Source organism: Trachurus japonicus, chromosome 24 (genome assembly GCF_045865225.1).
Source record: "Trachurus japonicus isolate A0001 chromosome 24, Traja_1.0".
Taxonomy (NCBI): Eukaryota; Metazoa; Chordata; class Actinopteri; order Carangiformes; family Carangidae; genus Trachurus; species Trachurus japonicus.
Window position 1 is genome coordinate 19,788,777 of NC_140930.1, and position 27,535 is coordinate 19,816,311.

Below are 27,535 nucleotides of genomic sequence, written 5' to 3' on the forward strand. Positions count from 1 at the left end.
TCATCCAACTTTCTCATCTTTTACCAAAGTGAAATACGATGCTAGTCTATAACTCAAAAAATATGACTAGCTATAGGTATATCTAGGCTAAACAACTGGAGTGTTGACAATAACTATGCATAGAGGTTTATGTCATATATACAAATAACGTTAAAGTCCTTAACAAATAGTAATTCATGTCCACTTGTTTCAAACAGAGGAGATGATGCTCTACTTACCACAGCAGCAAATACAGTATCTCACAAAAGTGAGTACACCCCTAACATTTTTTTAAAATATTCTATTATATCTTTTCATGGGACAACATTGAAGATATGACACTTTGATACAATGTAAAGTAGTCAGTGTACAGCTTGTATAACAGTGTAAATTTGCTGTCTCCACAAAATAACTCAACACACAGCCATTAATGTCTGAACCGCTGGCAACAAAAGTGAGTACACCCCTAAGTGAAAATGTCCAAATTGTGCCCAAAGTGTCATTATTTTGTGTGGCTACCATTTTTTTCCAGCACCGCCTGTCTAGGAAATGGAATTCACTAGAGCTTCAAAGGTTGCCACTGGAAACCTCTCCCACAGATGCTCAATAGGGTTTAGGTCTGGAGACATGTTGGACAGTCCATCACCTTCACCCTCAGTGTCTTTAGCAAGGCAGTGGTCATCTTGCAGGTGTGTTTGGGGTCGTTATCATGTTGGACTACTGCCCTGGGCCCAGTTTCTGAAGGGAGGGGGTCTGCTCTGCTTCAGTGTGTCACAGTAGGGTTAGAGGACAGGCAGACCCCCCCACCCTGTCATCCTCTGTAGCATTGCTGCAGAGGTTGAAGGGGTGGGTGGTCTGCCTGTCAGTGCTCAGACCATACGCTGCACACTGCATCCAATTGGTCTGCATGGTTGTCGTCCCAGAAGGAAGCCTCTTCTAAAGATGATGCACAAGAAAGGCAGCAAAGTTTGCTGAAGACAAGCAGACTGGGGACATGGATTACTGGAACCATGTCCTGTGGTTTGATGAGACCAAGACAAACCATTTTGGTTCAGATGGTGTCAAGCGTGTGTGGCAGCAGCCAGGTGAGGAGGACAGGGACAAGTGTGTCTTGCCTACGGTCAAGCATGGTGGTGGGAGTGTTATGGTTTGGGGCTGCTTGGGTGCTGCCATCACTGGGGAGCTACAGTTCATTGAGGGAACCATGAACACCAACATGTGACACACTGAAGCAGAGCATGATCCCCTCTGAGGGTGAAGGTGATGGACTGTCCAACATGTCTCCAGACCTAAACCCTATTGAGCATCTGTGGGACATCCTCAAATGGAAGGTGGAGGAGCACCAGGTGTCTAACATCCACCAGCTCTGTGATGTCATCATGGAGGAGTGGAAGAGGTTTCCAGTGGCAACCTGTGAAGCTCTAATGAACTCCATGCCCAAGACAGTTGAGGCAGTAGGGGAGACCGGGGTTGGTTGGCTACAGGGGTTGGTTGGCACACCCCTGTTTTCTGGCCTCCTGTTGGTCACAGACTCACAAATGTGACATCAAAATGATCATCTTTTTGAGCTGCACTTATCTAGTTTGTTAAAACATCTGAAGCTCACTCACTTTTTTGCTGAGGGCAAAACATCTGTTTTTTAGTACCAAAAGTAAAAAATTGCCCCCCACACTTAAAGTGTTATAAAATTGCTTTGGATAAAGATATTGGAAATGTGTTACTTCCAGTGTGTAGAGATAGGAGTCAGCTTCAATTTGATATGAAACTTGAAAGTCTTTGATGAGTGATGTTAACTGGGCAACATCATATATTCACAAAAGTGGGTTCGTTTTGGTCGGGGTTGGTTGGCACACTCATGTCGGGGTTGGTTGGCACACACAAACCAACCCCAACATGCAGTATACATATATTAAATGTGATTAAACATAATTTCATACAATTCAGTGCACTGAGTGCAAGAAATAGGCCACATGACTTATGCAGTGAAATGGGCCACAAAGCCTTCATATGCCAATACTGTAATTCCAGTGATTCTATATAGGCCTTAATGTAAATAATCTGCATCCACCCCACACAGCAAATCTAAAACACAGTGAGATGGAAATAAATAAAAATACAAAGAGGTGATATGCTATATTTAAGAATAAATTCTGAATTTCTGAAATTTTTTTGAATATTTTCTCTTAAAAAAAAAAAAAAAAGCTCGAATCATTTACTGTTCCTAATGTTCTGTGTACGTGTTATCTTGTTTGTGGCCTTAAATGCCCTGTTTTAGTGTTATACATGCAAATATATGCATGCATATACATGCTATCTTCTTAAATTTGAATATATTACAATTAAATTTCCAATTTATTATTATATTGGTTGCTTCATCCATTCATTTTTACATTGTGCCAACCAACCCCATGAAGTGTGCCAACCAACCCCGTGTCGGGGCTGGTTGGCACAAGTGCACAGTATGATTTTATTCATAAATAAATTGATTTTAGAATATAACTGTGGACATTGAAATGTGTTTAGTTAAAGCTGACACCTTAACCTTTCATTTAATGCTGGTTTGAATATTCTCACATAAATGATGCCAGAGTGCTATGGCAAAGAGTGAAAAGTGTGCCAACCAACCCCGGTCTCCCCTACTGGGGAAAAAATGGTAGCCACACCAAAAATTGACACTTTGGGCACAAATTGGACATTTTCACTTAGGGGTGTACTCGCTTTTGTTGCCAGCGGTTCAGACATTAATGGCTGTGTGTTGAGTAATTTTGAGGGGACAGCTAATTTACACTGTTATACAAGCTGTACACTGACTACTTTACATTGTATCAAAATGTCATATCTTCAGTGTTGTCCCATGAAAAGATATACCGTAATAGAATATTTTTTTTAAATGGCAGGGATGTACTCACTTTTGTGAGATACTGTATGTTCGATTAAAGCAGAAGTAAGTGATATATTTGTGTTAATATAAGTCTTAAATAGTTATATCTTCCGACAGCAATCACTTACATAGAGTGTTTGGACTGAAACACGGGTCTGTCAGTCACTCTGCTCTGCTCTGAGCCGAGGAGAAAACATTTATCGTATCCTACAGTTTTTATCCAATGAGGAGAGAGAACGGCATGCAGGGCTGTGTGTGCAGCCAAGGAACGCCGTGAATGTGGCGACGTAGCGACGAGGACTGTTATGGTGAGTTCAAGGAAACTCGTATTTTTCCGACCGTGAAGTCGTACCAGTTCGATCTGGTACGAGTTCACGGGTCAGAAGTTACGAGTGGCCGTTATAGTGACTTTCACAGGTAAAACAGGTCGGAGAAACACGAGTGGGTTGCCTGGAACGCTACAAAGTCGTAAGTTGTGACGGGCGCATGACGTCTGTCCGACTACCCATTTCTCCGACCACCCATTTCTCCGACTCCGACCATACATTTCTTTATTTTTGCGTCATCAGTCCGACCTCCCACTTCTCCGACTTAAGTAGCCCTAACCCTTAACCTTACCCTAAACCTAACCTCAACACTGTAGAATGGGTAGTCGGAGAAATGAGCCGTCGGACTTGTGGGCAGTCGGACTGACGTATGCTCCCCAGTTGTGACTTGAAGCTGTAATTTACGATTTCAAAAGCCTGCCTGGAACGCAGCATTAGCGAAAACGACCGGACCACTTACTTCTGCTTTAAGCACAGGAAGTGAAACTGATGGTAAAAGCATGGTGCAGAGCTCTAGCTCCAGAAGGGGGGGCTGCTGCTAAATTTTGGAAGACCCTCATCTTAAATTAGCATAAAATCCCATTACTAGTTAGAATCCTGAATATTATAATTGCAAAAAAAAGATGCTCATGTGTATGTCAAAAACGCCTACAAAAAAAGTCATATTTTTTAACCAATATTGGCCAAAATATAGCAATACAATTAAAATAGCGTTTTCAATTGTTTTTTTCTATCCATTTCCCTAAATATAAAATCTTGAACATTGAAAATTATGCATATAAACTGAACATTTTGACCATTATTGTGACCATATGCATGAATTGAGTATTTGAATGTTATAGCGCTTCTAGTGGTCACCAGCAAAAAAAAAATCCAAGATGACAACACCCCTATTATTCTTCCTAGGGGTTCCTTCTAACAAAAAAATAAGGTTGGCAAACTTTACCCAGAAGCGTGAGCATAGTTAGCAATCTTAGGGTTTGCCCCCTGATTAAATGCTTAATTCCACCTTAGAAGTTGTACATTTGCATGTATATGCATAAAAAAGGCAGTGAGCCTCCACTATATCCTTGCTCTGACCCTTGACTATCGATCTAGAAACTTAATTTCCTCATCTTGATTGCCTACTTACAAAAAAAACTAAGGGGAAATGGTCCAACGACTGAGCAAGATAGGCAATTTGGCGGCCATTTTGATATGCAAATTAGAAGGTCAAAAACTCCAAATTTTGCTTGGGTACCGGTTTTTTTGGACTCAGCACCCTTGAAATATGTAAGGTAGGCCGGTTCCCGACTTGTACCCATATGCTCCTTACCTCTTAGGGGAGAGTGGGGTAAAGTGAGACACTTTTTACATTTGCTCCCCTCTAAGCGAGCTAAAATGATTTATCAGTAAAATTTACACATTTCCTATTAATTCAGGATGTTGCCTAGCAATGGAAATTATCAGAATGTGTTCAGGATGAAGGGCAGTGAAAATATGATTGTTTAAAAAAAAGTGGTCTTGTGTCTCACTTTACCCCAGCTCAGGGGTAAACTGAGACAAACCAGAGAAAAAAATGGGGTAAACTGATCCACTTACTTTTTCCACCCTGAAACTACCATAACAACACATGTTGTAACAGCTAGAGTCCTGACAGCAGCTTGACAACCACACTTCCCAAAACTAATGTCGGACTAGAAGCAGAATCATGGGGGTTGGTCAATTAAGCACTTTTTTTTTCTCAACACAAAGTGACTCAAGAACAAAATCAAATACAACACAAAATGTTTTAATTAACATTGAAATGACAGATAGAACCTGTTAGATAGTCTGGGGGTCAGATTGTAGGACCCGGCAATCGTGACCATTTTGATCAAAAGTCTTCTTTTATGTGGGGGGAGCCGACAAAGTGGAATGTGACTAAAATTGAGTTAATTAACCAATATTAAGCGAGCTGACTGAAGAGCACATCATAACAAAGCAGTGTGGCTACAGATCATTGATCACGCGAGATTTCTGGCTTGGGGGACGAGATTCTAGTGTAAATCTTTGTGTGTGGTGTGCTCACAGTGTCACTCATGGATTTATTATACTACATCCATGGTCTCACTTTACCCCGCAGCATTTGTCTCACTTTACCCCAACACCCCCTTTTTAGAAAAAACGACCTCTCTTAGAAATTCAGGCTAATTTTCAGCCAGCATCATCACATGGTTTTATGTGTTGGTAGTTCATCATCATGTATCATAGAAGTTTTTCTACCTGAATCAATTTACTTTGGCACAACAGTTGATTAAGTTGACAGCAAGAAAATGTACTTTTACATGCAAAAATCATATTTTTGTGAAAAAAACATGCTTTCCACAGCATCATGAGGTCCTCTCCTTCATGACCATGGGGAAATGGAAGGGGCTTGAAAACAAAATGGTCATATGACCAAAAATGTGTTCCGTTTTCTAGATACAGGGGGTGTCTCACATTACCCGGTGTCTCACATTACCCCACTCTCCCCTATAGAAGGCCCTTTTTCTGAAATCCGTCTAGACTACAGGAGGTCAGTTATGAAGAACAGTTACTCAGGTTTACTGAACAGAACAGGAGGAGGGGTGAAGTGGCGTACAATGGCGTACGTATACGCTGGGGTCAAATGTACAGTGCGTTTTTGGAATGGAGACGCGGGCGCTCAGTGGATCAGCTGTTAGCTGCTAGACGAAAACAAAGGAAAGAAAAGGCTGAAACGGTTGAAACGGTTGAAACTGCGCTATGTAAGTGGCCGTAGAGGACAGACTGATCCGAGAGTTGGACTACCTTATGAAAGACTTTTCCAGGAAAAAGCCGGTGGTTTTGGTGAGTAGTTTCTATAGGCTGTAGCCGATATCCAAGTACTCCAGTAGGCTACTCGGCATCTGAGTGCAGTCCGACCCCGACTCATAGGCGCCGATTCCGTGGATGCTCCGGTGCTCAAGCACCCACTGACCAGGTTGAGCACCCCGGGGGGCACGCCACCAGATGCGCATTTCTCCGTGCCGGTCGGCAAGCGCCTAGGTCCCTCAGCTGTGTGTCTGTGGGTATGTGCGTGTGTGTGTGTGTGTGTGTGTGTGTGTGTGTGTTAATCTCTCTCGCGCTCTGCTAAAATGAATAAATAGAAACCGCTGCAGAGCGCGAGCCTGGCACAGAGGTGCGCGCTCTGGCGCATCTGGCACAATCTGTTAACGGCGCAGAAAGGAAACTGGCTCCGCTCCGCGGCTATTTCACGTCCGACGTCTGTGGTAAACTCACGTTTTTATTGATACTGTAGCGTCCGATCCGACGTAACTACAACAACATAACACAAATTTATCTGACAGCCCTCACTTCTTCATCTGCTCCTCCTCACTAACTCACCTACACACACACGCCCACACACACAGGACTCTGTCATCCTCACACTCACCCCAGCCCCTCATCCAACCATGCCCTACCTGCCCGTACACATTGACAGTCAGTCAGAAATCACAGAACTTAAACATCATAACAAGAACGTTACTGCGTTTACAGTTTTTCAGTTGTGCAAGAGGCTCTTATTAATAATCCAATCCCATTGCTACGTGGCATGATGCGCACCAGTGTTTGTAGAGCCCGGTTCAGGGGTGCACAACCCCCCCACCCCCCGCGCGCACCACGGGCAAAAACATAAATATTGTCCTGTACATGGCAGGTGCCAAACAAAAAAGACCTAAAATGACAGTGATTTTGTTTTGTTGTGTGCGTAATGGGAAGAGCGCCTTTGCGCGCACACTGTTTGCTTATAGGCAGGGGCCCGTGGCGAGTTTGTGTCCAGGGCCCGTGGTCATGATAATCCGTCTATGCGCACAACCATCATAAATGCTGATCAAGATGTGTAAACTGATAATCAAAGCCCCCCCTCTCAGAGTACAGAGTAAAAGAAATACACTTTTTTTTCTCTCCCCCCCTCCGCTCGAGCACGGCTGAACCTGGCCGGCTTGAGCTCACTTCACGGGCGCGAGCCTGCTGCAGCCGCCTCTGCTGCTGACAGCGGACTGTGAGAGAGAGAAAAAAAAAAGTAAATTTCGCTTTGGTTAGGTTCAGGCAATGAAGAAATGAGTTGGTTAAGTTTAGTAAAAACAGCAGGTAGAGGCTAGACAGGCTGGAAGCATAATGAGCGTTATATGTTATTAATATGAAGTGCTTGTTTTGCAGTTAATTATGCACATGATCCGTTTGATCCCAGAAAGGAAAAAAGGATCAATGCGCAGCCTCTGTTTCCTTTCTGATTGCGTCCGTCTGTCTGTTCGGAGTGGGAGAGAGAGACAGAGAACCCAATCCACCTGTCTGTAATGGAAGTTTGATTTGATATGAGTGTCAAGGTTTAATTACGGACACTAATGAGCGCGCAGCAGTGCGTAAAAGTCGTGCGTAATGACAGCTCCTCGTTGGTGAAACACAATAAACTGCACCTCTTCTTCCACTTGTGTCTTATTGACAGGTGGAGCCTATATGAATAATGATATAAATGCATAGTGAACGGTAAGAATGGAGAGTTTGACTAATAACTAGTCCAGTTCGATCTAATGAGGACCTCCCATTAGTTCGAACTCTCATTACTCCGATTGTCGGACCAATGGGAGGTCGAACTAATGGGAGGTCGGACCAATGGGAGGTCGGACCAGTGCCATGGACCCCAGGTGTGTGGCTTGGACAGGGTGTGGCTCAGACCTGAGCAGACAGGAGGACACAGCACACAGAGACACAGGCTCAGGAACCGCCGGTAAGACAAAAGCTATCTATCTATCTATCTATCTATCTATCTATCTATCTATCTGAGATATGTAGCTATATAGATTTATGTAGTATGGATGAACATGAACTAGTTTATCATCAGACTACATCAGTATTTTAAGTCTATATGTGACGCTACAATAGAATTACATTCAGAGGATGAAGAACAACAATTTATATTAGTTGCATTCATTGTGAACAACTCTCTTTATGTAACATCACCAACATTTGTGATGTTGAGCTGCTGCCAATGTTTCCACTGGGTTTCTTCACTGTCTTTATCCTGGTTCCATCTGTCAGTGTTTAGATATGGTTACGCCCTCAAAAGACAGGTCCGTCTGTGGAGCAGTAAGAACTGCGATCCACACATTATGTAGTGAAACTGAGGTAAAACATCTGGAGTGTGGAAGCTTATGAAAACAGAATCTGAAGGGTTGCAGGATTTGTTGTAACACCGGCCCCCAGCAGAATCTGTTACCCTCCTACAACCCCTTCATCAAAGCAGGAAACCAACCTGCTGCCGTCTGTGCTCATTTGAATATTTCCTCATTCTTTTTCCTCACATAGAATCAGCTAAAGGACGGGGCTAAAGAACAAGTCCTTTGTTACAGTGGAGTGGTCCTGGTGGATGTTTAAATACAGTTGTGCCTCACCAAACTAGCTCCAGGAGGCAGTTTATACAGAATCAGTAATATAAATAAAATGTATCATCTCTACTTAAGAGTTATGAGTGTTTTTGTACACAATATTTGTCCCAAACATCCATCCTGTGTTCAGCTCCTCCTCCTTTATTACCCCCTCACAGGAGAATCCGAGGAAGATGAACTGGGCCTTTTTGGAGAACGTCCTGAGCGGAGTGAACAAGTACTCCACTGTGATTGGGCGCATATGGCTCTCTGTGGTCTTCCTCTTCAGGATCCTGGTGTACGTGGCGGCGGCTGAGCAGGTGTGGAAGGACGAGCAGAAGGAGTTTGTGTGCAACACGGAGCAGCCCGGCTGTGAGAACGTCTGCTTCGACCACTTCTTCCCCATCTCGCAGGTGCGTCTGTGGGCTCTGCAGCTCATCATGGTGTCCACCCCGTCCCTGCTGGTGGCCCTGCACGTGGCCTACAGGGAGCGCCGGGAGGCCAAATACAAGAAGAAGCTGTACCAGGACAGGGGGAGTATTGATGGAGGTCTGTTCTGCACCTACATAGTCAGCCTGGTCTTCAAGATAGCCTTGGAGGTGGGCTCCCTGCTCGCCTTCTACTTCCTATACAACGGCTTTGAGGTGTCCATACTGCTCCGCTGCAGCCAGAGTCCCTGTCCCAACATCGTGGACTGCTACATCGGCAATGCCGGAGAGAAGAAGATCTTCCTCTACATCATGGGCGTCACCTCCATCCTCTGTATCGCCCTGAACGTTGTGGAGCTCGTGTACATCACATGGAAGCAGCTGTGGAAGCCCACAGCAAACACGGAGGACAGTATCGTACGGCCCTCGTGTCAAAACCAGCCCGTCCAGTCCTCAGCTTCTATCGCATAGCGACAACATGGGGTTTCCCTGGCAGTCAGCGCTTCACAACCTGTACCACAACAAGAGAGGAGCTGAATCACCTGCCAGTGAGAACACACTGACAAAAACAGTATTTCATTCTAGCTCCATGCTGTCTTAAGTCTCTCCAAGACTGGAAATATTTCCATGCCTCCAAATAGATGAAGGTGTTTGTATAATGTCTTCTGCGGCTCTGGAGGAGCTTTGTAAAGTTTGGCATAATGCAAGTTTTGTACTCTACATTTTGAAAGACAAAGGTGTTTAGTAGACAGGAAATGTACAGTTTGGACAGTACCAGGGTCTAACAAGGTTGGTCACTGGGTTAGAAAATATGAAATTTTAAGCTGTGGAGTACCCATCAACCTCTCCAGGGCTTGGATTGGCTCCTGTGATTGTAAAGGGTAAAAGTGGTTTGGATACTGCATAGATGAACTTCTCTTGTGAGGTCCCAGAGTTACATGTTGACGAATCACAGCAGGTTCAGCACCAGTAACATTTTTTGTTATCGATTGTTCAGTGTAGCGCTAAACTGACAACACCAGGAAGCTGGAACCAGCTCATTCACATTTCCTGCTGTGAATTTTTTACTGAACCCATCTGAATGGTCTATGTCACTCCTCAGAACTGATGAACTGCTGGCTATAAATTAATTCAGGATATTTTGAATGATGTTGAATTATACCTAACCATGAATTGCAAAACAACCAAACAAAAAAACAAAAAAGACAATTCCCCAATCCACAGTATGACATTTTATCCTCCACCTTTTTTTGCAGCTCTTCCCTATTTCTTTCACTCCAGCATCTGATCAGCCAAGATCAATGAGCTCTTTTCAGTTTACCTCACTTTTAAATGATACATGTTACATTATACTTATTGAGGATATCAGTTATCATGGTTGACAACAGGAATGTATTTACTGTTATCTCTGATGTGGTACACAAAGTCACATTACTGTAAACTGGTTTGTGTAAAACTGCCACAAAAGTGAAAGAGAAAGCTACATTACAATGTGACTTGGGTCAGTGTGCAGTCTGTGCTACTTTAAGATCTGTTGGTCTTCCATTAGCTGTATTTAGTGTGTGAGGCTGAAGACTATTTGTCATTGATCACCAATTGGTTTCCTACAGAACTGATCTCAGCACTGATCTGTGTAATTCATAGAAACAAAATGCACTTGTGTAAATGAATATACTGTATATATGTCTTTATAAAAAAAAAAGCATAAAAATGAATTTTACTTAGACTACTGGTTAATACTGGCTAACATTTTGCTTGCTATGAACCTGTTCAGAGCGATAATAAATCACTAGTATGTCACCCTGATGTAAATTCTTTCTCAGTGACTTAGTTCATATTTTATTCAGTAGTTTCCATGCCATTATTGCCAGTTCATTCAAACCACGAGACCAGACACAGTCCCACTTCTTGTCCTTCGTTATCCAGATATGAGCACATTCCTCTGCATGTTTGACTCTGGCCAAAAAGATAAAGAGTTCATACGGACATAAGGATCCGACTGCTCTTACACGTGATGATTTCATAGCAACACAACAACATGTAGGGGACTGAAATGTTGAACTAACTATTAAGTCTCAAGCAGTTTATTGGCGTATATGTGACACTGCTATACCAGTGTCACACTAGCCTACATTATCCAAAGGTAAAGAAAATAAATAAGTTAAGAAATCCCAATGCTGTCTTCTCCCGAAATAGAAAATATATTTATTCAAGGGCTACATATTAAAAGAGACAACGTTTCGAGCGACTGGCTCTTCGTCAGGTCAATGATTTGAACAATTACATTCGAGTTGTATTAATATTTTTTTCTGTTTTGGTTATACTTATTTGTAGCAGTTCTATACTTATTTAATATGTTGATTTGTGACTATTCTGATACTTATGCTATATCGTATATTTGTTTTACTCATCTTATGGATTTCCTGTTTCCATGATCATCTCATGTGTTACTCATTTGTGTTTTTTCTAACCACTCCCATGGGTGGACCCCCCCCAAAAAACTATTGATATATATTTAGGGAGACAGAGTTGAGTTCTCTTTTTTGCCTTGTTCAACTTTCTCGGACTCAGCACCTACTGCATTTTGGATGTGCACGGGCTTTTTTCTTTTTTACCTAAAGAAAATAAATAACAATAAATAAACATAAGCTTGTTCTGTATGAAAGCTCCTATCTAAACAGATTTAAAGATTATAAATCAGTATTTATAGAGTTGGACTTCAGTCTTATCAGATGAGGATTTTCATCAGTTCTGGACCATTTCACAATCACGTCACAGCTGCTTCCTTGTTTTTAACTTACATGGGAGCGTCACTTTGAATGTTATCACAGCAAGGAATCATGGGACAGTATTTCTCCCTCTTTTCCTACAGTAAGGTCCAGTGGATTTTCCTCAAAGCTGCAATGGAAATTCAACACCTATGAGCAACTCAGGTTGAGATTTTAACAGAGTTTAAAAATAAAGTCTGTAAATGGTGATGACTGCACAGCAAATGAAAAGGAACACCGTTCAGACTGGTAAAAAACAGTTTGTTTAATGGTAAGACTGCTGGTGGCAGTGGGTGATTTCAAATTATATACACAACGCACAAGAATGAACATCTTCAAATCACAAACTACACACAATAATAGAATCCAAGTCCCACAGGGATAATAAGGACACCCCAAACTGATGTCAGATTTCATTATCAGCTAATTTCTTTGTGAACATGCTATACACATTTCTATAAAAAGACAAATTGTACAGATTATATTACTGTATAACTTCAAACAAGTTTTGCTTTTTTTTTTTTTTTCTTTTAAAACTCAAGTGTGTAAAAAAACAAATCATACATAATAAGGGCACCAGTCTGCAGCAGTTCACTCATTCAAGTCCTGAGATTCTGCCTAAAAAACAACAATAGAGGAATAAGTTAATCATTTTTTTCCAACACCACTACAGGCTGCATGGTCTGCAGCTGTTTCAACATAAGGTCAGTGACACCCGAAAAGGCTGCTTCTATGATGATCTTAACTTTACTGAGTGATTTCAGGTTCTGACGGTTTGTGAACCTGACACAGGTGTCTTTGGTGTTCGCACTGGATGTTTTTCTCGTTTCCGGCGCATCCACCTTCGTTGTTAAGCCCTGTTCAGATTTATTCGACTGTTCCAGGAACTTTAAGAAAGACATTTCAAATCCCATAGGTTTAAAGGAGGCCAGCTGAGCACTCTGCTCGTCCTGCAGCACTGTGGGGCACGAGGAGTCCGACTCGTCGTCTTTGCTGTAAACCACGTCCATCTTTGTCGTGCGCGGGATTTTCTTGCGTTTCTCGATTTTTTCTACCAGCTTTCGTGGACGTCCTCGTTTCCGCTTGAGCACCACGGAGCCGTCGGAGCTCTCGTCGTTCGACAGTTTGCTGTCCAACAGTGTTGCGGGGATCCCTGCAGCAGCCCTTTTACGCAGGACAGGCTTTGAAGAGTCATATTCTCCTCCTTCTAGGCTGTTGTCTGCTGCCACCTCCACGTCCGACAGATCAGAGGTGTTGTCTGATTTAGAGTCATCGCTCCTGATGGAGCCACACTTCTGCCTGGGGACCTTTTTGCAGAATATGAAATGGCTCCTTTGTTGTTCCAGGTACTTTTCTGACAGACCATGTCCCATGTAATGTTTTAATATGCTGCGCTCTGATTTCATGACCGATTCACAGCCTTTGATCATGCAGGGGTATTGCAGAGGAAATTTCTTTGTGCACATTGAAGCTGCCTCCGCTGTAGTTTTCAAGGAGGGTTTTCCATATTTTGTCCAGTGGTTGTTCTTGTCCTTGCTGACTTTCTTCGAGTCGCTCCCCCTCTGAATGATCTTTTTGTTGCTCTCGATGTTTTCTTTCCCATTACTTGTCTTACTTGTAATTTGGTAAAGCAAAACCTTTGCGTTCTGTTTCAACACATCATCTTTTAACTGTTGATTTTTGAGTTTGGACTGGGTCAAATCCTGATGCTTCTTCATGACGTGTCTGAGCAGGTTTGACTTTGTCGCGTATGAGCGGTCACAGCCTTCGATTTCACACTTGAACGAGCCATTTATCTGCTCTGGTTTGGAAAGTCTTAAGTCTTTGTGCTGCTCTTTGACGTGTCCAAAATACTTCCAGAGAATTGTGAAGGAGTCGGTGCATCCTTGGTGGCCGCACACAAACCTGCCAAGCCGGGTATTGGAAAGGAGATTAGCAACCCTATCAAGACTGAATTCATGAAGCTGAAAATAGTGCTGCAAAAGGCTGGGAACTTCCTGGAAAAATCTGGAGCAGTCTTTGACTTGGCATCTGAATTCAGATATTTGGGGGATCTCTGCCTCTGGCTCCTCTTCATCATGTTCCATTGTTTCATCCAGTCCTTCACTCTGCTCCTGCTCCTCGTTCACCTCCAGGGCCGACAGCGCGGACTGGTGAACTGACCTGTAGTGAAGGATCAGATTGTGCTGGATGGTGAAGGCTGCCGCACAGCCCTGATGGACACAGCGATATGGTCTGTACTGACTCGTGGCGGTTTTTGACTTCCTCTCTTTTGTCTTCTTAATGGGCGAGAGCCCGTTACCTTTGGGCGTGGGAGGAGTTTTGAGCGAACAGGTCGCAACCTCTTGGCCACCTGGGACTCCACCTGGGACCCTGGGCGGGGTTCCTTGCTGTTGAGGAGCCCACTGTTGTGTTGCCGTCCCTGCTCGTGCCGAATGACCCGCTGGTGAGGAGTTCTGAGTCTCTGCTTGGTTGTGCAGGGAGGCCGCTAGCAAAGGATGAATGACTGAGGAGCGACTGTCGTCTTGAAATTTCTGATTAGTTACGTCCATGTTGGCGTGTGGTACAAATGCCTGTGCTGGGAACTCACATTTAACTGCTGCATCTTGGAAGGAGTAGAGATGAGCTGTGTTCTCCAGTGGGTGAGTTGCTGCTGTGGGTTGAGCTAACGGAGCCGGGCCGGGCCTCGCAGGCCACTTCTGAACGGTGCTGGTTGCAGCAGCTTTGGCCTGCCTGCGCTTAATGTCTAGATCTGCAATTTCTTCGGCTGTTAGTTTGTGAGCCGACTGATAGTGAGTGCGAAGGTTGGAGTTTCGAGTGAATGTTTTGCTGCACCTTTGACACTTGAATGGAGAATACTGGCCGTACCGTTTTTTAACAACATTCACCATCTCAAGTGTGTAGTTGTGAATTTTGGACAGGTGTTTCCAAAGCGCCTCACCTGACATGGAACTAAATTTGCAGGTCTTATCCTCGCATACGAACGGCTTGAAAGAGGTGGATGATGAAGAGCTGCGTGCCTTGACCATCGGAGGCGCCGGCAGGCTTGGTGGGGCTTTGGGTATTTGAGGGATGGGAGCTGGCATCTGATCGGGTACTTCTCTGACCAAGTCCAGCATTTCAAATGCACCTTGAATTTCTGACATCCACTGTTGCTGGCTGGCAGATAACTGAGTGGGTTCACATTCATCATTTGTTGTGATGCCTGTGGGGCTCAGCATCTCCTGCTGAGGGGTGGAGGTCTCTCTGAAACACGTGAAGCTGTGTGTGCTCAGAAGTCGCTCGATTTCACTAGAGGTTCCGGGGATGATTGCAGAGTTTTTCTGAATGACTTGTCCTTGACTGGCTGAGTCACTCTTTGCATCATTAAACAGCTGATGATGTCCAGAATTATTGGAGGGCGTGCACATGAGGCCAAGAGACGTCTTTAGGTTGGCATTAGGATCAATGTGGCCTGAAAGACATGAAGTGTTTCTGCGCTGAAAGTCACCGGCCAAAATCTGCTCCCGCAGCTTCTTTTTGATGTCTTGCTCGGCCATCTTTCTCTGCGCCTCAGCTTGTTTGCCGCCGGTTGGTGCAGGACTGAGCTGACCATCGGGTATGACTGCTTGCATCACAGGATTTGAATCTATATCTGGTTTCTGAGTGTCTGTCTCGGAGTTGTAGCTTTTACTGGAGATTTCCCCATGATTCAGATGGTTTGTGGGAATACTACTGGGAATAGTGGGAGGGTTTTCTGCGAGGATCTGAGAAAGAAGCGGGTCAGAGAATTCACTTCCTGCAAATGTATCGATGTTTGGCTGAGGATAATGGACCGTACTATATGAGCTGTCCTCTCGCTGTTCCCCTCTCTTGAGCTGCACATTTTCTGTGTGTTGTATGACTGAGCTCCCTGGCAGACGCTCACTGGCTCCATAGGGAACACATGGATTTTGAAACAACGCCTGGCCAGCTGATGTGTGCTCAAAAAGATCAGACATATTGGATTCCGCCATGATTCGTTTCAGGATGTCTTCATTTGACTCACCGTTCCCATATGCTGGCAAATTATCGTGTGGGTAATTGGCAATGGAGTAATCTTTTGTGGCTGTGGGAGCATTCGTTATCGACTCGTCTGGCTTTTCCTCGTAAACAGCAGCAGGATTGTAGGACAACTGTGGCTGAGCCGAGCCGACGGTTTGCTCTGAATTAAGGAGGTCAAGAAATGATGCCGGCAAATCTGTGTTTAGTTCTGTCTCTTCGTATGGTTTACAGATGGTGCGTTTGGACAAGTGTCCACCAAGGGATTTGGGACTATTAAATTCTCTGTAACACCTGCAACAGACAAATTTACCATCCTTCAGTATAGCTGGCCATTTGGTTCTTTTGTTTTTTCTGCCTCGCTTTTGATTTTCAAGGTTGTTTTCAGAGACGAGCTGGCTGCTGCAGCTGCTGTTTTGACCTGAGCTGTCTGGAGTTGAAAAACCGGACTGGTTTTGCATTGTTCTATCTGGTGTCTTGGGGACTAAACTGCTCTGCATCTGCGATGTATAAGGCAGAAGAAGATCTTCTCCTTGCTGCGTCTCCTCCTTTACACCGCATGGGGGGAAAACCACCTGGGACCCATTTTCCATAACAGGCAGAGCGGCAATGCTGGAATCAACTTGAGGCATCACTTGCAGGTTCGATGCATAGGCTTGGGAGGAGCCACAATTTTGAATTTGTTCAATACCAGGGGCCGTGTGCCAATTCTGACCACCTGACACTTGGGACTGTGGATTTGTATCGCTGCCTAGCTGCGAGAGGACAATGGGGTTCAAAACATTTTCCATCAGGAGTGAAGCATTCTGGTTATGGGCAGATGAAGGATGGGGATGCAGGGGATTATAGTTGGAGCTTGTACCCATGTCAGTGTAGGTTGGTGGTTGGATCACGTTCTGCCTCTGGCCCCTCTGAAGTGGCATGTTGCTACTGTTGATGTGGTGATTCTGAGGGGAGGCGACTGGACCCTGACGTCCCACAGCTGGCGCGCCCGGCCCTGGAGCGTAGGTTATCTTGATTTTAGTTCGAGCCACTTTCCACTGCTCGTAGAAATCGGGGTGGACCGTTTTCATGTGCTTGGTGACGCTTCTGTAGGAGCTGTAGTGCCTCGTGCACATTTCAAATGCACAGTGAAACCGCTCCCTCTGTCTTGGGGGGACGCCTGTGGTACTTGAAGACATTGCAGAGTTCTCCGTCCTGCTCCCGGAAAACGGCTGGGCCGTCAGCGTCGGGGGAAGTGGCTGTGACATTGACGGCGCTATGGAGTTTTGGGGCGGTGGCGGTGATAACATGTTACTGCTACATACTGACTGTTGCTGTCCTGGTAATGCTAAATTGCAGTCAGAATTGTAACTCATTGATCCAGCATTCACATTACCGGGGAACATCTGAGGCTGGCCTTGTAAGACGTGTGTGTTAGAGCCGAGTGGAACATTACCTACGTTTGACTGAAATGGATGTATTGGTTGATTCTGCTGATGGGGTCTCATGTAATCAAAGGAGTGGCCAACTGAACTGGAGTTCACAGGCTGAATCACAGAACTATTTAAACTGGCAGAGTAAGGCGGATCTTGTGGTTCAAGTTTGACTCTGTAATTTCCTAATGATCCCACAGGTGCTGGTGGGGATTTCAGCAAACTCTCGATGGACATTGGAATCCTTTCATGACCTGGATTAACAGAACTCGGAGTGCTCCACTGCTCTTGAGGATGCTCTTGTTTAATTGGAGTCTGGCCAGTGAGCATTTGTTCGATGAGTGAGGGTCCAGGCTGGATATTTTGTGCCGTCTGCTCGGGCGATGGCCTTTCCTCCTGAGTGGTGTGCTCCTTCTGGTGCAAATCCAGCTGCTGCAGTGAATGCAACACCTTTCCGCAGTCTGCAACTTTACAGGTGAAAGTTTTATAATGTCTTGCCTCATGGTCGTACAATTTGAAGGCCTCGTTGAAAACCTTCCCACAATTTGGAAACATGCATCTGGCCTTAAAAACAGCATGTGTTTTCCTGTGTATGAACAGCTCCGTGTTGGATAAGAAACTTGCCTTGCAGTTCAGCTGTATACAGATGTAAGGCTTCGCACCGCAGTGGACCTGTAAGTGATCGTTCAGGTGGGTCACATTGACAAAATGGCGGCGGCAGTACTGGCAAACAACCTTTTTGGACTGCATTTCCAGGAATGTCTTTGCGTCCTCAACATCCCCGTGACCTTTAACGTGTGCGATTAGATTTCTGAAAAATTTGAAGGTTCTTCTGCATTTTCCAACCGGGCAAATATTGTCCTCGTTAATCTCCGTGCTACACCTTTCCATTTTGGCCTCGACATTGTGAAATGAGTCTCCATTCTGGCCCGGTGAATCCCCATTTTCATGCAATTCATTCTCAGTCTTGGCCTTCAACGCCTCAATAACAGGAGCAGCCGTTTTGGGATTGGCCAACTTCTTGGTGCTCTTCATCGCAGTTAGTCTTTCTTTGCACGACTGTTTGACGTGTGATGTGACGTGAGGAATCAATGTGTCTTTTGAGGTAAAGGTCTGAGCACATATAGGACAGCTGTACACTCCGCCGCTCAGGTGAGTCTGTGCATGACGTACAATCCTGTGGCCGAGGAACTCCTTGTCGCACAGCACGCAGTACTGCATGTACGCCTGCCAGTTCCTGAACCTTGCCGATATGAAACCTTTTTCTCTCAGTTTCTTCATTTCTCGGTTTTTCTGTTTCTTGTCACTGACATCTGCCAGTTCATAAGTGCCACTGATTAAATGCTCTGGGACATTGTTAAAACCCTCCTGACTGAAGAAGTCTTCCTCTTCCTCTGGGCTCTCGGTATCATTCAGCAAGTCAATGGATGACACTATAGAAGCCTCTTCACCCATTAGGGCGAGACAGTGGCGCTTAAGTGTTTTCCAGTCCCAGAACTCCGGGTCAAAAGGCCACTGGGTTTTAAAAACCAGCAGGAGTTCACAGCGTAGTGAGTTGGGGACGGGCATGTTCTCATTATCGAGTCTTTGATCTGGTTCGTTGTAAAGAGTCTCCACGGCGTAGTAAGAGTCCACTGTGGGCTCCAGGAGGAACTCAGTCAGCTGACAGGCCCGCTTGACCTCCAGGTCCGAGGGAAGCAAACAGGAAATCGTTTTACACACGGTGGCCTTTGTGTTTCCATCGTCTGAGTCCATCCGCAGAGCTCTTATGCACATTTCAATGCACACTGGTAGTCCAACACTGTCCATCTGTGAAGAAGAAGAGGAGGAATCATTTGTAACTCCAAAACACGGGAATCAACATTTATTTTGAAACACATTTAGGATAGCTGATACTGACCTCTGATTGGATGACCTTGATGAGGAACAGGATGTGATAAACAGTTTTGGAGAGTAAGGACATCTTGCGGCATTTGTCAAGAAAGGCCTGGTCCGAGGGCTCCAGACGCTTCAAGAGCTTGCTCCAAAACAGAGTGAGCTCCCTGGATTTAGACAGAGAGAGAATCGCGGGAGTTCATCAACTATTAATTCATTCACTCGGGCTCACAGCAACCATGACCAAAGTTATCAACAATGTACAACATATAGAATCACCCTGACCCATGGGATTTTTCCTTGTCGATGATAAATCTTTTTCTTACTCCGTAAAAAAACAAAACAAATGTGCGCTGTGCCTATGCAAATGTGCGCTGAGTGGTGTCTTGTGTGTTCTTACCATGCACAGTATGTGTCTCCGTGGAGGAGCTGTCGGCTCAGGAAGGCCGAGCATAAACTGAGAGCTGCCGTCTCATCTCCGTCTGACTCCAGATTGCAGATCATCTCTAATGCATCGCGGCAGTCCACCTTAGAAAGCTGCACACAGTGAAGCCATGAGTACGGTTATTAAGATTCACTGGAAAGGATACATGTCCACAAAAGACCCACAAGCTAAAGCACCATGAATGCCCACACAAATTGCAATTGCATGTCATCTGTGAGGACTGCAATGCAGGACTTGAGACAACAAATCAGAGGTAATAGAAAATGTGTTAGGGACTAACAGATCTGCCCTGGGACACCTGCAGGATTTAAGGACATATTCAATTTTTTTTATTGTTTATTTTATACTATAGTCCGTCATAGGGACAAACTGAGCCCTGGCTGTGACTACAATGGAGCATGTGTCTTGCTACCGTTCCTCCTTCTCAATTCAATTTGGTTTATTTGATAGGGACAATGCAGGTTAACATACACTTCCACTTGTTACAAAAAAGTCAATGTTACTGATGTTCTGCATACAGAGATTATAGCTAATGCTAGTTTCCAACTCTCGTCCCTAGTTAGGCTTCAGTGCTAAAATGTTCCAGTGCAAAATCACAACCCCTCAGCCATAACTCTGAGGTAACCGACACATTTTACTTCTTTGTTAGACATTAGGAATTTATAGATGTGACTTTTTCAGAAAGGAAGCAGAAGTTTATTATTAAGAGTCCATTATTATTATTAAGAGTTCAATAAAATTATTCTAACCTTCATGGTGCAGCATTTACAACAGGGCCGTTGTGTTAGACCACTTTGGTTTTAGTTAGTTGTTCCTAATAAACTGAAAACTGAGCCTATATCAGTGCTTTCAGATGATAATGATTTTGGGATGGTTTACATTCACTTTGTGACTATTACAATTGTTTTTAGGACACTGATGAAGACTGGAGGCCCAGTAAATTCACCTCATCACATGTTAATTGTTGGGTATCAGGTAGGAAAGACGAGAGATAATGAGCAGACATGACGGCACAGCAACAACAACCTTGCCAACTGATACAGTACTCTTCTAAGTATGATCACATTCTCTATCCACCAAGCAGTCACCATGTAGCCACACGTACCTCATCTATGAGCTGTTCCTGTTCTGAGGTAGCACAGAGGCAGACCAGGTACATCTGCTTGAACTGTCCCTTCTCCCGGAGGGGGGGACACTCAGAGCATGTCTTAGCCAGCACTGCAGCCTTGACCAGCTGCTTCTCCTTCATCAGCTGCTTCACTCTCATCTCCAACAGGATAGGCCCCTCCTGCACCAGGAACTCCTCAACTAGAAAAATGGGGACAATACAGACAGTGACATTTTGGCCAGACTTAAGTTTATTTCAAATCTGTGTAACACAGTCAAATTTATTTTGACAGCTGCAGCTGTAAGGCTCGCAGATAAATGATCAGCAGTGTCATGAGGTTGCAGTTAAACCACGCAGAGAGCTCATTTTGAGAGAAAGAAGAAGACTTTACAACCTAAAATATGAAGTTCCATTCATTTATTAGCTATTGATTTTGCTCTCTGTGTGGCCATCTTTAACTAGAAAATCTGAAAACCAGATCAAGAACTCACCTGATGCTGTCTGCGGATTTTCCTCGGACAGGAGTCCTTGCAGGACTCCGTTAGTCCAAACCCCATCATACTGGGCCAGAGCTGACAGCAGGGACAGCTGAGCGAGTCCATTCTCCTGCAGTTTACTGTGAGCAAACTACACAGAAGAGGAAAACATTACTCACAAGGTATATGACAATATAATGTTTGAGGCTATGTAGTATGAGTTTGAAATGAGAAGCAAGTGGAGACTTAAAAGGCTAGATTTTTGCTCATTGTCGCTTGAAGCTCTAACATCACTGTTCACACAGCTGAGATATTTCTAGTGTAAACTTTTAGACTTTCCCACGTTTGGAGTCAGGTAGATGCTGCTTTGTCATGTGGAGCAAAACCCAGCCCACATGTTTACCTGCACAGATGACTTGAATTGTTTCCACAGGCTGTCTGGAACCTCGTCCTTTAGTGAGAGTAACAGCTCCACAAAACTCCTGCAGAACAGGAACATGACAGTGACTTTGGCTGCTTTTTAAAACAGAAACTTTGACAGACGCAGCAGGAAAACTTTATGTGCAATTTGTCTATGTATATTCTCATTCATCTGGGCAATAAACTGAATCGAAGGCAACTGGACTTTTGTCTAGGAAGACGTTTTGCCTCTTATCCAAGGAGCTTCATCAGTTCGCAGCACATTGGTCTGACTAGTCCTTACGAGTCTGACAAGTAAGATCCAGGTATTTAACCTCTGTGGGAGTGTTCACAAAAGTACTTGTGTTAGACAGAGTTTCACTTGACCATTGAGTCATGTGAGGCCTCTAGTGAACGACAGTCGTTAGAATCATGTGGGACCATGCATGGTGAACAACAGTCATTAAGAGTCATGTGAGGTCGAATTGTTTACTCTCCGGGGTGTAGATGAAAGAGCAGCATTATAAATGGGAGATAAGTGGTGTCGCAAACCCCCTCCCCTGTTAAGGGATGGTTTCCTACTTTTACATTGATTAGAGGTTAAATACCCGGGTCTTACTCCACTGTTTGTCAGACTAGTGAGGACTAGTCAGACCGATGCGTTGCAAACTGATGAAGCCCTTTGGATAAGACGCGAAACGTCTTCATAGACAAATACAATTCCAGTTGTCTTTGATACAATTTGTTGCCCAGAGGTACATAATGCAAATTAGCTTTTGTTAGATGCTGCCAATATGGCTTTTCTTACATGCTTGCATTACTGGTTACGGGGTATCTGCAGTTATTCACACATCACATTTAAAAAGATACTTACAGTGACAGCCGTTCAATTACAAGAGGAACATTTTCACACTGCAGGGAGAGGTATGGAGAGGCTTGTGCGTAACTCAGCAGGGCGACTATGTACACTTCCACCAGTGGCAGAGGCTCCTCCTCTATCTTCCAGCGGGATGCATACTCCAGGAGTGTCTGCAGAGAAGGGAGAACAAGCCGGTGTTATAGACCATGTGTGTATTGACAATGTGACCAAGCAAGTGTTGCACGTTTAGAACAAAGAAATTTGATTTTCATTTACACTGGTGTCGTTACTGAAGACACTTAATGAACATAAAATGATTAAACAGTTTTTTAGTGACTGATTAAAAACTAAAAAACTGTGCAACATTTCATTTTGCTTGACTAAAGCATTCCTTGCAAATACAATCAGTTTTATTCTGCTTTTTTGACCCAGCCACACTAATAATGACCTCCATTATGGAGGATTTATTGCAGGACTGATGGATTCGATTTAACTTGTTGAGCCCCATAAACTGCCAACTCTTCATTCCTTTGTGTTGATGTAGTCTAATGAGAACAGACGGGAAACCTCCTCTGTTTCCCTGCCTGCGGCATCTTTAGTCACTATGAACGTTCATCCTGACCTTGGTCAGAAAAATAAATGCAGCCTTCTCAGTTTGGACACCTGGAGGAGACAGAACACACACTCAGCTTGAAGGGTGCATCAAGTTTAGCCAACACAATCGTGCTCCTCCTCTTAACAGCTTCTGCCTCTGGGTTCTTGCTCCTCTGCTTCACACTCAGCAACACTAACAAAAACAAGGTCAAACACTACAGCCTGTCTGTGTGTGGTCAATGTGTGAAAGGGAAAATGCACTGTAATCATCTGCGGGAGAGCTGCTGAAGCTAAAGGTCAGAGGATGTACTGTACTATCAGTGTTTGGCACACACATAAAGAGCCGTTTTAATACACTATATGTGAGTAAAATACACTAATTACCACATGAATTCTGAATTCACAATAAAGTGGTTGTCATTGACGTGTTTTTGTGTTTCTGAATGAGTTTGAAACTGAGGCCCATTAAAGCAACACTTTTCTTTGTTTAAGTTAAAATGCTATTAATAAACTGATGGCTCACTAAAACGTTAGAGAAATCAACCAGGGATAGAAACTCATCATTATTCCATTCTCAAATGGACCTGAGAGAAAAGTCTGACCAATCATTGTGAACGTTGCCATAAGCATTGCGCTGCTACAAGTCACGCTCCCCAAATGTAAAAGGAACACGTTTGTTTGGTACAAGACCAACAAAAAAAATCACATCTTTGTTTTCACCTCATAAGTTCCAACTCATATTGTAATATAGTGTTTTTTACCAATCCTGCAGCTGAACTTGCAACATAATCTTGTTGTCCAGTTTGAAGGGCGCGTGGCTAAATAAAGAGTGAGAGATAAGCACCACAGTGCTTCCCCAAAGCAGCAGTGTGCTTTGAGTTCAACTACAAAGCCATAAACAGATCATATTTGTTTCCTTCAATGATTTTCAGACCACACATATGCACAGATAAGAGAGCCACTGTCTGAGGCTGCTTTAGAAATGGGAGATCATTTTAAAAGTAAACCAGCCAACACCAACTATTTTCAGTATGGGGTTACTTGGATTTCCATTTACAAAAATGTATTTTGTATTTTAAATACATTTCCTAAAACTTTATTTGTAACTTTAACAAGATAACTCATTATCTTACACTATGCAGCAGAAACAATGTGGAATCCAATACTGATCAGTCAAGTAAACTGGTTGTGTTCATTCATTACAACAGAACATCTATTCGGGGGGGGGGGGTTATTTTTCTTTATTTTCCCAATGACCTGCATGTTTTATGAACTAGCAACAAAAGGTCAGAGGAGCTCACTAACTAACTCACCAACCAACAATGACTCATTACGTTTGCTCCTGTGAATACACCGACACGTGTTGGGAGAACAAACGATCGTTCATTTGTAGAAGGATGTTGTTGTTGTTGTTATGCGGGACATAGAGCTGCGGCCTCGAGGGTACAGCGGAGTTTATTTTTTGGGGGGTTCTTTCAGCTTGGGCGGCCGGCAGAAACACTTATGCAGTGAGCCTAAGTCTTATACTCTTGAGGAAAACCGTGTATAGGTTTCCGCTCCTCTTGTTCCCACACTAGAGAACTCGTTCTACCGTTCCTGTCGACCAAACGGCGCTGCTCTCCCTCTGCCATTTTCACCGAGTGAACGCAGGCTTCGGTAGCGGATCACGGATCAACGATGATCCGTTGCACCACTACAGGCGAGGAGCGGATGCGTTCAGGTCAGCGTCTGGGGATTCTTTTCAAGTTAATCAGTGCCTCATTAGTCCGGTTTAACCTACGGACTCCTGCAAAAATAATCTGCTACCACAAAGGAAATAGATTAATGATGAGTGAGAATGAATTCACTTGACTCAAAAAAAAAAAAAAAATCAATAAACCGGGGAGGTGATCTGTCAAGCAGCCAAGAATTAGATCTGTACTCACAGATGATGAGCTCAGCAACTGAAGTCAGAAAAATGTCAGCATAATTGTGTGAGAGAGCAAATTCAGCCGGCTGAGTACAGGTAACATGGGTCGACTACACACTGAAGAAAAATCACTGTTTACTGTTGAGAAAATAGCAGCTCAAACGCATTCACCTTGAATCTTTATTCACCACCATTGTTATCTCGTGTGGTGGACAAACGATACCATGGTAACAATCAACTCAGCTTTAACTGTTGAACCCTGTCAAAACAGAAACCCTTTCTGCTGAGGCACATGGTGCTCACTCAGTTTGCACAAAAGCAGCAGTTTGCTTTGTATTAGAAGCAGTCTGCATCCGTACTAACAACCACATACACTCAGCATGTTACAGTAGGGACAGAATAAAAAATAATTTAATTTATAAATGTCCTTTGATGTGGACATTGGGATAGACAGTGATTGCCTTTCATTGTCCAAACCAGAGCCAATCCCAGCTGACACAGGGTGACAGCGGGGTTCACCCTGGACAGACCTCCAGGCTATGAAAGGGCCGACATGTGGAGACGAACGACACTATTATGTCACTCAACTGTTGACACAATAATTTCCGGCAAAAGATGAATTAAGTTATATTCTATGCTAACACACACAAACACTCACTCTAATTCCCACCTCAGGTCAATTCAGAGTCACCAGTCAAACTACTGCTCAGCAGGGAGCTGAAGAAACCAGACAACCCACACAGGCACAGGGAGAACATGCAGGTTCGATTCCCGTACCGACCACCATACCACTGTGCCGCCCCAGTCTCTGTCTTCCCTCACTATGAAATAATCTGAATTTTGAAAGAGTACTTTTTAATCTGATATTGTTTCAAATTAATCAATGAATTTAACCTTTAATGTGCCATGAACATGTGCAAAAATGCAGTTAGATTATAATTGCGTTTTTAAGACATTAGAGTCAGTTCAGGATTACATTATCATGTCTTGGTTGTTTGCAAATACACAGATCATTCTCTCACTTGACTGACTGGTTCTGTCATAAATCAGTTTTAAAAATGATAAGTGGTTAGTTTTATCGTTTCAATTTTATGCATCTCTGTAGCCACAACTAATTACTGTGGTTCATTTTCCTTGTTTCAGTTTCTGTATGACATCCAGCAGCAACCCAGGCTCATGTCAATGTGGGTTTGTTGTGTGTCAGTGAAAACATGAGGGAAGGCAGAAATATTATTATTATTATTATTATCATTATTACATGCCAGCATTCACTTGGCATGTGTGTTTGTCTTGAAAATCTGCAGCACATTTGTTAACCCTTGACCCTTTTCTTGTCCCCCCCTCCCCTTCTACTACTCCTACATTTTACACACACTCTTTCATGTTGGAGGCGATGGACAGACACGTACATCTATACAAAAGACCATTACAATAGGGAGTGGAGGAGCTCATTGCAGAGCCGCCCTCCCTGTGCCCTCATAAGCTCGCATAACAAGCTGCACACATCGGTAGAGCACCTGAGCTGTGTTACTGGTTTACTATTGGAAAAGGGGCGAGATTTTAGGGAAACAAAAGCAATAAATTGTCTTAGATCGACGGCATAGTGAGCGTGCGTCGTCTGCATAAACGTATGCTCCTTTCTGCACGTACATCAGAGGGAATCCATCGGGGAGAAGCCCAGTAATCCTCACCACCCCATCACACTGCTGCTGCATCATTACATTCACCGAATTTAAGGAAAATTGACAAACTTTGAACGGAAATATTGTTCACTGCGAAATTATGAGCAACAATCGTAACAGAAACCGTCACCGTTCGTCGATGTTTTTTTTTTTTTTTTACTACGGCTCCGTTACCACCGACGACAATCCGCGAAATTATTTTCACGAGTACGCGCACGTAGCCAAACATACATACAAGCTGCAGCTAACGTTAACAGCTAACTGCAGGGTGGCTGGTAGGTTAACAATGCAGCTATGAACTGTCAATACCCGGAGGGGAAATTAAAAAACAGGTTCATGATAGAGCGTTGCGCCCTACCAACTATAGATATCAGCGGAGTTTTATACAATATGACCATTTTACTAGCTCATGCAGAAACAGCTATCACCTAGCGTCCTAGCGTGTGCTGCTACGACCTAGCCAGCTAGCTCAGCAGCTAGCTGACGAGCCATCAGATTGAGTGCAGGTCCTGCGATCTATTTCACGGACAAACGTTTGTTACCATTACACGGGCTTTTCTTCAGTAAATGATCAACACTTGAGCAGCACACGCTCAGACTAAAACAAGCACAGCTCGGCTTGGAGATCGAGCATTGCCCTGGATTGTCCAGGAGTCCGGACGTTACCATTATTAGTGCAAGATGGCTAGCCTGAAACTCACCCTACAAAAGTCTTGGCAGTACTCAGAAGAAGACTGGACCGGAGAGTCGTTGCTTCCTTTGCTCACGACTTCTTGCAATTCTTGCAGCCGCTGCCTGAGTTCCCAAATCGTTTCACTGATCCCGTTCTCAGGACTACGGTCCTGCTCGGCCTCCTCGTCCGCCATCTTCACACCCAGCTCCAGCGCGTACCACTACTACGTCGCTACGTAACAGTGTATGCAGCCGACGTGATGATGCAAATCCTGTCACGAGCACACAGGGGAAACCATTGGGCAGATTTGG

At 44.0% G+C, this 27,535-nt stretch overlaps 1 protein-coding gene and 1 pseudogene across 1 annotated transcript; one reads left to right on the forward strand and one right to left on the reverse strand.

Annotated features, from left to right (window-relative positions):
* Positions 1–8,740: 8,740 nt before the first annotated feature.
* LOC146961907 (gap junction beta-7 protein-like) lies at positions 8,741–9,602 on the forward strand (annotated as a pseudogene).
* Positions 9,603–12,009: 2,407 nt separating this feature from the next.
* On the reverse strand, positions 12,010–27,480 carry znf292b (zinc finger protein 292b). Its single transcript, XM_085770099.1, has 8 exons — positions 27,253–27,480; positions 22,382–22,536; positions 21,512–21,590; positions 21,124–21,259; positions 20,630–20,832; positions 19,480–19,616; positions 19,105–19,246; positions 12,010–19,013 (listed from the first exon to the last, which is right to left on the reverse strand). Exons 1-8 carry the CDS (start codon positions 27,415–27,417, stop codon positions 12,414–12,416), a joined length of 7,617 nt encoding a protein of 2,538 aa, XP_085626225.1. The 5' UTR covers positions 27,418–27,480; the 3' UTR covers positions 12,010–12,413.
* Between the last annotated feature and the right edge of the window lie 55 nt (positions 27,481–27,535).